This window comes from Manduca sexta, chromosome 13, assembly GCF_014839805.1.
Source record: "Manduca sexta isolate Smith_Timp_Sample1 chromosome 13, JHU_Msex_v1.0, whole genome shotgun sequence".
NCBI lineage: Eukaryota > Metazoa > Arthropoda > Insecta > Lepidoptera > Sphingidae > Manduca > Manduca sexta.
This window is the reverse complement of record NC_051127.1, coordinates 7163796-7175353: the sequence shown is the minus strand read 5'-3', so window position 1 is coordinate 7175353 and position 11558 is coordinate 7163796. Positions and strand designations below refer to the sequence as shown.

Below are 11558 nucleotides of genomic sequence, written 5' to 3'. Positions count from 1 at the left end.
GACGTCCTAAACTTATTTTTGAATGTACCGTGTTAAAAATCATTCTTATTGTATTTCATGGATTTATAAAAATGTTTATAATCTGCAACACATTTTTTAAACCGGCAACATTTTACAATCATAAAAACCCTATTCAATCCTATTGGTCGAATTAGTACGCATAGCAAGTTACGTTCCATAACACAAGAATTTATTTAAATTATCTATCTCTTTCATTCTAAAGAAATATTACTCCGTTTGTATCGTTTGTACATGCTGTGAATAAACTAGTTTGAAATGTAACACAAAAGTTTTGTTGTTGACAAAATGAAAACAAATTTTAAAATTGCAAACGTTAAACGGACGGTAGATGAAATACAAATGTAAATAGTGAAATTAATGTGAAATATTGCATTAAAACACTTAAAATATCTCTACATAATGTCAACGAGATCAGGCAAAAGTGAGTAATCAATATACTTTGATAAATAAGTTTTATATGTAAGTACATAATATTTGATCATTTTCCTTTTAGGAATACACGCTTCCCTTCATGAAAACATCCTTAAAACCGAAGTGGAAGTAGCTCCGAAGAGTGAGAGGAAAACACGGAGTAAACACATGAAAGAAAACATCGAAGATGCCAACACAATTTTACATAAGTTTAAGAAACGCGAGAACTATGTCACCTATCCCACTGACGATGAACAGACTGGCGATGGAGGCATCAGCGAGAATGAGGGCAAGCACACTCGCACGCTGCGGAAAAATGCCTTGAAGGAACTGAACCCTACAATTTCTTTAACAGAAACATCTGACATTGATGCCCCTGTTAAAACTAGATTGACGCGCAGAACACGAAAGTTCACAGAAAACGCTAGAGGAGGCACTGAAGACGAAGCTCCACACAATTTTGAGGCCATTGAGAAAAATAAAAAAAGCAAAAGAAAAAAGGTTTCATCTGAAGACATCGAACCTCAAAAGCCAGCAAAGAAAAAAAATAAAAAGAAGAAAGGAAAGAGATCTAATTCTTTTGTTGCTGAAAATATTACTGAAGAGATTGTAGACAATACTGATGCTGTAAATAAGAGCAATATATCCAATGATTCCTTTCACAGTGCTGCAGGCAGCCCCACTCATCCAAATATTGCTGTAGAAACATCAACAATAGAAAATGTAATACCAGTTAAATCAAATGAAGTTATTCAGAAGAAAAAATCTAATAAGAGAAGTAAAAAAAATGCCGGGTCAAAGCGTAAATCCAGTGAACAAAACTTCATTTCTGAAGAAAAAGATATTTCTGTAAATAAAAATGGTACTTTTGAAATAGACCAACCAAGAAGAACAAGTATTAAACATGGAGTAGATGTAACAGATACTGTGACAAACAGAATGTCTGTTGGAAATATTTCTCTTTCTAAAGATGTTTCTCAAAATAAAAATGACACATTTGACATGGAACACAGAAAATCTGGAAACAAAAGGAATTCAAACAAAAATGATGAATCTGATTCTGAAAATAAATCAAGAAAATCTCATGCAAATACATCTCATACCAAAGATGTGGACATATCTCACAATAAAAATGATACATTTGACATAGAGAAAAGAAAAAGTAATGATAAAAGATCAAGTATTAAAAATACAACTATTGAAATTAATGCAATAAATATATCTAAAGATGATGGTAATTTAAATGCTACTCAAAATAAAAACAATACTTTTGACATTGAAAGTTCTGACAAAAATGAATCTCCAAAAGTAATAAATACAACATATGAGAAAATGGCTGACACTAGTGGTTCAGCATCCAAGTCAAAGAAGAGAAAATTAACAATGGACATAGACATTGACACAGACATTTCATCTCCTATCCAAAGGACAGACAAAACTTCACTTAACAGCACATACAACAAAGCAGACACTTCAGTGAAAGTAAACACAACTTTTGAGCTTAATGATTCACCAAATAATTCAATAAAGAAACAAGTTAACACCACTTTTGAAAAGGATGCAGAATCACCAACACCCAAATTGAGGAAGTCTACAAAATCAATAAATTCTAGTAGAAGATCCAGCATTATAAATAATCGCCTGACCGGGTCTTTAAATGACACTTATGTGGCAACTAAAGATAATACAGTGACACTAAATGGCACATTTAATAAGTCTGACAAGATAAATACAACATTTGACAAAGACCAAAATTTAAACACAACATTTGATAAAGTTTCAAAATCTTCCCTGATCAGCTCAGATTCAAATGATGATGGATCCCGTATAAGCATTACAAGTGATGAATCAATCACAGAACCAATGCCTGCACAGAAACCGTTGACTATCATGAATATCACACCAGTTCTTATTGATAGTAGCATGGACTCCTTAATCAGTGAGGACTCTAAAACTGAGGTGGCACCATCCCCTCTCAAAAGGGAAGGGACGTTTTCCTTGTCAGATGAAACTAAATCTGATACCATACCAACTCCGTTAAAGAGAGAGGGGACATTCACAAAAGATGGACCTGATGATCCAGCTGTAAATAATGAGCCATCTCCAGCTGTGACTCCGAAGAAGGAAGTATCTTTGCCATCTCCACGCTGCACGCCATTCCCAACCAAAAGTTTTTCAAAAGAAAAGCCATTGTTGAATGTGACACGGTCTATTGAAAAGAGGAGGTCTACGGAGCCAGGTCCCAGGATCACCAGGGTGATGTTCTGTAGTCCGGTGAACAATCCCGTGGTGGTGGCTCAGCAGAAAAGGACAGTGATCAAGTCCAACCTCAAGGGATCTAATAAGAGCTTTGTTTATGAGGAGAGTGGTAAGTTTCATTTGAATTTTAATGCTTGAGGGAGGCTATTAGAATATGTGACCTCTGAATGCCTGGTGATCAACCTGACTTAATTCTATTTTCTAGGATTGGTTCTTGTGCATAATAAATGGGGTATATAATTGATGTAAAATTGTTTAAATACTTATTATGTATACTTAGTCAAGTCAAGTGTGAAATCTAGCACAAGTGACCCACAGTCAGTCCAGTTGCATGATGCCCACCTAAGGTTGTTGAGGCATAATAATTTCATAAAAAAAATTACAAAAAATAAGTATTTTGTATAGTCTTTTTTTATTACACTTAAATTACTAGAGCATGCCAGTCGCCTGATGGTTAGTGATATGATCGCCTATGAACAGTAGCAATGACCTATAGAACTTTAAATTACAAAGTACTGCATGGCACTACCCTCCTCACCTTGAGAAATAAGTCTTATAATGCCCAGTAAATGTATATTATTATTTAATCACTGTAAAATTGTTCAACTCCAATTCCTTACCTGACCCTACAAGAAAGGACTTAAACTTACATTGCATTCTGTTTCCCCTTACAGTAGACACGCCCCCCGCCCTGCCGCGTCGCAAGCGCTCGTACACACACAGCGAGGCGGACGAGGCGCAGCACAAGAGGAAACGCCTTGCCGATGACCTGAGGCACTCTGTCGACAGACTGTCGCGGCCCAGAACCTCCAGTGCTAGTGGTATGTTACTACAAATATAGGTGATTTATATTTATTTATTAGATTTTCCAGCAGACTTAACACTACGATTACAATAATTTTAATATAACTTATAGCTATAATCTAAGCCCAAGTTAGGAAAATTCAACATGTATATAATGGAATCTAAAAGTGACTTCAAGCGCAGCAAATTAAATACAGTATAATTTGGAGTCATTCACAGAATAAGTTACTTGTAACCTATGCCAGACTATAGAAATCTTGCAGAGAAGTTTTAACATTTATTCAAAGAAAATAACTCACTTAAAGAGAAGCTAAAAATTGTGCAAGCTGTAGCATATTAACTAATATTTATATTTTATTTTGAACATAAATATCAAATATGGACTAATTGATTCTAGATTTGATTCCCAGCTCATAAAATGCTTGTATATATTTTAAAATATAATTTCCTTGGAGGGAGAGGTGATTGGCGTTAGTAGTCAATACTAAGCCCAATTGATTATGCAACATGCTTGAAAAAGTTGGGTACTGTCTGATGGGAGAAAATAGAATGAATTTAAAAAAGGTATTTTTTAATGCTCACACGCACTCTAGAATTGGGTCGGTTTTCATATTTTTACAGGCATTAGCTGAAGTAGTAAGTTCTCATGATAGTGCTAAGAATATTGTGTAGATGTTATCAAACTAATGTTCTAAATGTCTAACAACAATACAATTAGAACATAAATCATAAACTACTACAATCCATTTCTTGGATGTAGATTGTAATCGGGCACACGTGTCCATTAGCCGGTGTTGTGCGTTACGTCACGATATCAACTGATTGATAAGAGTAATATATAAATGATGAAACAATGCTGCCTGTTTGCAAATGAAGATCAGAACATTTTATATTAAATAAAACTTCGGTGAACTTGAATAGGCTACAATTCGATTCCAAAGGATGTAAGCCATTCATAGAGAATATCGCAACGCAGTCTCTTTTTCATACACTGCTTTCTGGGGTCAGTCTGTGTGTATCTAACAAAACTGGGTAAAAAAAAATATGCCAACGGGAACCATCGTCACCATGATTCTCTAGTTTATTATAACTATATTTAAACTGTACGAAACTTGCTATAGGGTCTAGAATACAAGGTAATTTGGTAGTATTAGGACAAACAAAAATCCGTGAGCAAACCAAAGCTTGTTGTTAATAAAAAGATAACATACTCCAAACATTATCGCTTTTATAGAGGAGTTGTATATCAGTATTCCTCATATTTAATGGACATCACAAAATAGTTTTTACGAAATATTATTAGGTTTTTGTTTTTTTTTTCTTGTTTGTTTGAATACACACATTCTATATTTTATATGATAGAACGAATGTATAAAAAAACATTCAAACATTAGAAAAACAATATTGCTGGTGGTAGGATATACTTTACATCCGCCTGGATAGCAACCACACAGGATGTTAAAACCCGCCGTAAGCGTTTCGTGTTCCGGGATTAGTCCGTGCATATCCGGTTCCAACAGGCGACTGCATAGATGTAATCATCTCTCGTCAGTAGACATTCTATTGGACTCCACTTAGGATCATAGTCGCTTTGTCATGCAAGTATATAAAAAACCAACGCAACCGTTTCTGTGCGGTGTCGCCTACCAACCCGCCTCGAAGTGTTCAGAAACCCCTGCACACCGAAGGACGCCCTTGACGTTGAGTCCACTGAGAGCTGAATACTCATCGTACTTATTTTTTAAATTAATTTATTAATTCTCAGTAAGTTTATAATAAAAAATACAAAAACATTTACAAAATGATATCTAATCTAAAACTAGAATTGTGTTGTACTGTTCACTCGCACGTTTCTATACCTTTTGCTTTTTTAAATTGTTTTCCTCTGATAAGTCATAAACTTATCAGTGATAGTAGATAATAAGGAAGGAAATACATTATCAAAATCAAGATTAAATGATTCGTAATCAGACGTCCATTCACTTTATGTTGAAGAAGAGACAAATCTAGATTTCCTAAGTATACTATCGTATGTCCAAAAAATACAATTTTAAGTTTTACAATATTTCGTTATATAGGTACTGTTCACTATTAAACCCATTAAAAAAAGTTAATAAATTAAGATTTTTACTATACGATAGCTTACTTAGAAGCCATGGAAATATTAGTAATCTCTTGTAATGGTTTATGAAGATTGTCATTAATATAAAGCAAGCCGGTATTATAGTACCGACCGACGAGGGGTACAATGTTGCTAATTGTTATATTTTTGTGTATTCGTTTTCGTGGTTGACCTCAAGTTAAAACAGCGCCTGAAGTTCAGATATCTAACTCCATGAATATAATTATAGATGTTTACCATCAGGCGCAGTGCGTACACTGGCCTTTAGAAATAAATAATTTATATATTAATTATACTATGTAGTGATGTTTAACTAACCTAAACTAAACGTAAGCGATTTTATAGCTAGAGACAACACTGATAAAGTTTATAACTATAGATTAAAAAAAAATATGGTAGAGCCCCAAAGATTAGTGACCACATTGCTATCATGATTGTAAAATTCAAACTTAATATTGTATACACGGCGACCTCTGATTTAATAATATAATTTTTGTATACAGTTATCTTGATATTGCGTTAATAAATTAAACCATAATATACTCGTCTTTACTTCGGCTGACATCGGGCCAAAAATTATTTATGAATAATAAATGTTTTCGCAATAAATCCCAGGTTTAGTTTTTTTTTATTTATTATCATTTTGTGGTTCAGTACGAATATGGCATGTGCGTGAGAGTATTTCTAACTGTAAGTGTGATGTTGCCGCTCGGAATTCTATTAGGGTGTTAACTTTTGAAGCGATATCTTGGAATGTAAAGTAGAATAATTTATTTATATTTACTTTTTCGATTATTTTTTTATTTTTAATCTACGCTTTAAGTAACTTGAATAAAGGGTTCTTTCCAAGAAGTCGAATATGTGGTTTCATTTAGTAACGCAATGTCAAGATGGCCATGTATAATAAGTACCTGTTGTTAATTGTTATTATATTTTTCATCAGCAAAGTTGACAGAGACTACGCCTTCCAAGAAGTCCACAACACCGTCCAAAGCGAAGGTGCCGCGCACGAAACTGCCAAACTTCGCGGCGCTGCACCAGAAGCAGTTCGACAAGATGGAGTCGCTGGATGAGTGCCAAGAGAGAAAGGCGAAACGAGCGAGGCAGCTTCTCACGCCAATACCTGGTGTCAACCAGCCCGACAGGAGCCCTAAAGGTACGGTGACAGTAGCTGGTAGGAGAATACTTAATGACGAAGCCCGCCATAATTGTGTCGACTGTCAATGACTTTCATCTCTTGCTGGTTGATATTTTTAGTGGGTTTCACTTAACACCTGTGTGTTGCCTCCATCCCAATTCATGATACATCTCAATAAAAACTCATAATGTTAGTAATCAGGACCATATGTTGCCGATCGTTAACGAGAGGGTGGGATATTGGTGATTTTGGAACTTGGCAGGCCTTATGAAAAGCAATAGCAAAGTTTTTTCGTGTTGGCTTTACGAAAAATAGGTTCGTTAATGTGTGTCATTGTTGGTCATTGCTTAAAACAGTTTTGGCAGGTCTCGAAGTTGTTTGATGGTCTGCCCTGGTCTCTAATAGACAGGAATGAACTCTGCAATACCCTTAAAAAATAACTCCACTATAGAAAGAAATTAACCAAGTGCCTAGACCTTATCAGCTATCACCTCCTGCAGTGCTTTAATGTTGACCAAACGAAAGGGCACCTACTGGCCGCACGATCACTTTATCTCTTTCACACATTTCGGCCTCCACTTGACAGCTGAATAGGAACGCTGCATTTACTATCTTATGTCTTTTCATCATGACATAGACAAAGTACAATTTTTATAAAACATAATATATTCGTAATTTCAAATTGTATGTCATAATACGATATGTTATCAATAAACCGTTATCTAATCAGCAGTTTAGTCACGTTTTTGTAAAAATTGTGTTTGTTCCAGTTAATACTGACTCACCTGTACAACCAAAGGAAGTTATCAAAAAAGCAGAAAATCTCTCCAAGTCTTTCAGTCAAGAGGCTTCGAAGCAGAAATACACGCGTTTTGGGTTTAAACTGAATACGGATGTGAATCCGTTTAGTATACTGAGCAAGAATCCGATTAAACCGAAGGAGAATCTTAACGGCTTGAGGAGGCAGCCGACTTTGCCGTCCCTGGCCGGAGCGACGTCGGTGAGGCGAGAAGTGGCCAAACAAACGGTGATGAGGGAAAAATCCTTCTCCGATAAAAGGTTGCTCAAGAGGAACGAAAACAGAACAATAATAAAGGGCGTCAGGACCAACAGGAGGTTCGAATTGCAAATGAAGTTGAGGAACATTGAATAAGATTTATCATAGGGTTGCTTTTACTGTAAATTGAAGTTTATCCGGTAAAAGATACACGGGTCACTTTCGACCCGGTTTCCAATTTTAATTTAATATTTTGTAGACTTTTTACGAATATTTTTGTGTATAGATTTTAGAAGATACAACTTATTTGTAAGGGTCATTTTTGACCCGTGTATAACAGTTTAACATTGTTCTAAGCTTCTATGCTAACTAACATGCCAGTATAATGTTCTAGTGCTAAGCACACGTGTAGATGACAATGATTTAAAACAGTTTCTGACATCACGATAACCATGCCATAAGGTCAGTGACATGTGACGCGATGTCATTTCTATGACCGAGTCAGAGATAACATGTTATGACAGTATTACTCAGGGGGCACAGTTTGTATGTTTTGTGCCATTATATGTTAGTGATCATGTATGCTAGATTTTGCAATAAAATTATGTTTGTTCTTGTATTAGTGTTTTTAACTTGACCATGTTTCTAAGTTGGATCCTATTTTATCATACATAATATATTCAATTCTCGTAATAATGTCACTACTTCCTATAAACTAATATTTTTCGTTCATAGGCTTCCATTTTGACAATTTACAGCAGCTTTGGTGAGAGCTTTCTGAAGCATACCATGACCAAATCAACCGCAATAGCTTCACTGCTTCACTGGAAACCAATATAAAGTTTAGTTTTACTGGTGGTAGGTTTTTCATATGTGAGACTCCGCCTGGGTAGGTACCATCGCAATATCAATTTTGCCATCAAGCAGCAGTGTGTAGTCACTGTCGTGCTCCGCTTTGAAGGACATTGTAGCCAGTGTAACTACTGGACATAATAAGACTTAACATCTTGTCTCAGGATGGCGAGCGCAGTGGAATATGAAATACTTTGTAATGCAAGGTGTTGGATGGTGTTTCTGTTGTTCACGGGCGCTCGGATCACTTACCATCGGGCGAAAGGCAAGCTCGTCTCGTCATTCGAAGAAATAAAAGGCCACTTGAATATCTCCCAAATTCCAGTTCTGACTGATGTCTCGGGTATTTCCCGTTTTCATAACTTTATTTTGGTAGCAGTTAAAATTCACATCAGATGACTTACCTAAGGGTGTAAAAATAGAATAAAATACTCATCCACAGCAAATTAAATTTAGTTTGTCCGATATCCTCTAGTAACACCAGATTATCGCTCCCTCTATATGCGAGCTGGAGATACTGGCGTAACTTAAAGTGACTCACGATTAATTCATAGGCGAATTAAAGGTATATTATGAAGGGACAATTAGGTGTGAAGATAACCTTAATAGCTTTAGGTATTAAATTTTGAAAATAGCTTGTGGCATGTTTTTATACTGTATTCTTTATATACTTATGTAGGAACTCGTGCTAAAATTTTAAATACATTTATTTAAGGTATTTGTTAGGTGTTCTGAACTGACACAAGCTACATTTTTTAACTAACATTATATTTTCGATTTTTATATCCGTGAAAGTTCTTTTTGCAAGCGAAGCCGTGACCAACACCTAGTTTTTCACGTTTGAACAAATCTTACATTAATTTAGAACATACTGTAGTTATAAAGCTAATAGGACGCCCTAATAAATCTTGGGTCGCCGCGGTGGGGATTCCCTACACGCGGAGAATGGAACATACTACCCATTTGCTGACGCAATACCGTTCTTACGATACTTATAAACCCCTTATCGTCTGTTAAATACAAGGAATTTACTAAAAAATATTTTAAATTTAATTGTATCTTATTAAACTGTATTAGTAGTATAGCCTAGTTGGTTTGAAAAACTTTAGGCGAGGTCCCATGTACGGCAGTGGACTTGCAAAGGCTGAAGATGATATTAGGTATATTTGCCCGCTTTAAATCAAATCGTATTAACAGTTTATACTTATTTCGCAGCTAACGAAAGTATAAATATCTATTCTTTTTTCTTACCTGAATAGAAGGACATTTACGTTTTATCTATGGAAGGACCTGTCCATTCGCTATGATTATAAATCAGCGTTGAAATGCAATGCAAAATATTTTTATACGGTTACAGTCGAGGAATCATTAACCTTAATAAAAACAAGTCTGATAACCGTCTGACTCAGACTGATTCGCGCGAGATAATTAATGACGTAGGTACTTCAACGTCATAGTTATGACACGTGTCAGAGATATTTCATTTCATCGATTACTGTGAAGTAGAATATAACTTAGTTACTCTTCTTACTACTTACAGATTACTGAGCATTATAAGAGACGTAAGTCTCAGGGTACCGTGCCACGTAATTATAATCCACGCTATTGTTTATAAGCGGACACAGCACTCGGTAGGCGATACACACACGTCTTGCCATTGTTTTCAAATATAATTTTGTTTATAATGAAATCGGCAAAGGTCACGTAATTGAATCGTGAAAGTAAATATTTTCGTTTATTGAAGTCTTGTCACGGTTCGTGCTTGAACTAACAGTGCTTACGCAACAATAGTTAGTCACAAATCCTGTGCATGATTAAACGTTGTAACAATGGACAGTCATACTAAATGAGTGGGTATGCTTTATACACGGTAATTCTTATCAATGTTTTTGTAACTTTACCTTGTCGTGTAGGTTTTCTGAGTACCTATCTAATGGAACAACTAGAGTTGTAAAAATAAAATGACTTGCATGCTAGCTTACAAGTTTCAAAAGTGTTAGCTTGAACGCGCACACTAAATTTTATTCTTGTTGAAATTGTTTCAGCCCACAGCTAGAATCATGAAAAATAGACATTACTGTTAGCTGAACTTATTTTCTTTTCATGATATGTACGATTATGTCGCTATTTCGAATAAACATAGAGTTTTGGTTAAATCAACTAAGAATTAACGAAAAAAATATTGTTTTGGCCATCGAAAACTAGACTTCACCTGTTACAGAATATACTAAAATAATGTGATAGCTTTGGATCTACTTTATAAGGACGGACTTACCTCCGGCTCCAGCTACCGCAGCTCTTCTGACGACCTATGAACGACAAGGTATAAAGAAACAACGCGTCGACTACAATCAGATTTATTTAATATCTCAACATAGAAGCACAGCATGATAAGTGAGCACATCCTCTGTCACCACTAGTGTTCAACACTCCAAATAATGTCCGTCTTCTACACAAATCACTATCGTTTCACATTATAATTACATTTAAATGTGTTGCAATTGCGTCATTTCGCATCTCTGACATTGTCAGAGACTAAATGCAATGACATCTGTTTGACAGATCGGCTTAAAATAACGCATTTATAACACTGAATAATATAAAATGATTCCTTGTGCACGACACACGTACCACGCTTACACATGAGAACATACTCGAAAACTGTTGTACTATATTAAAATACGGTATTGTTAAATACATTGGTAGGGAAAATAAATATCTCACTCTAGTGGGAATGCCTTAGCCTTCTGTGTACAACTGGTATATAAAATATTGATTTGTTAGTTTCATGGCGAACCGTTGTGGGCTATGTTAATGCAGACAACTGCAGCCGTTACAATCGAAAACTTTCTCTGTCGGTTACCGCGTGACTCATTCCTGAAGTTTCAAATAAAAATAAACTTCACAAAGAAATGTTTCCGACATTGTTAAAATGGTTAATGTTCAACGAAACC

At 35.4% G+C, this 11558-nt stretch overlaps 2 protein-coding genes across 2 annotated transcripts in view; one reads left to right on the top strand and one right to left on the bottom strand.

The window, feature by feature from the left end:
* Positions 1–184: 184 nt before the first annotated feature.
* LOC115449452 lies at positions 185–8371 on the top strand. Its single transcript, XM_030177288.2, has 5 exons — positions 185–442; positions 515–2800; positions 3366–3512; positions 6561–6773; positions 7526–8371. Exons 1-5 carry the CDS (start codon positions 421–423, stop codon positions 7906–7908), a joined length of 3051 nt encoding a protein of 1016 aa, XP_030033148.1. The 5' UTR covers positions 185–420; the 3' UTR covers positions 7909–8371.
* Positions 8372–10945: 2574 nt separating this feature from the next.
* Positions 10946–11558, bottom strand: part of LOC115449613 (hippocampus abundant transcript 1 protein) — a 28179-nt gene continuing 27566 nt past the window's right edge. The window contains exon 1 of the mRNA XM_030177478.2: positions 10946–11558. This exon is cut by the window's right edge and continues 27566 nt beyond it. The gene's annotated coding sequence lies outside the window, so the exon portion shown is untranslated.

Bases quoted from the DNA above. Each gene is read 5' to 3' on its own strand.
- LOC115449452 (XM_030177288.2), top strand. From the start codon at position 421: ATGTCAACGAGATCAGGCAAAA. The intron at 3,513-6,560 runs GTATGTTACTAC...ATTTTTCATCAG, and splicing joins CAGAACCTCCAGTGCTAGTG to CAAAGTTGACAGAGACTACG. The intron at 6,774-7,525 runs GTACGGTGACAG...TGTTTGTTCCAG, and splicing joins GCCCGACAGGAGCCCTAAAG to TTAATACTGACTCACCTGTA.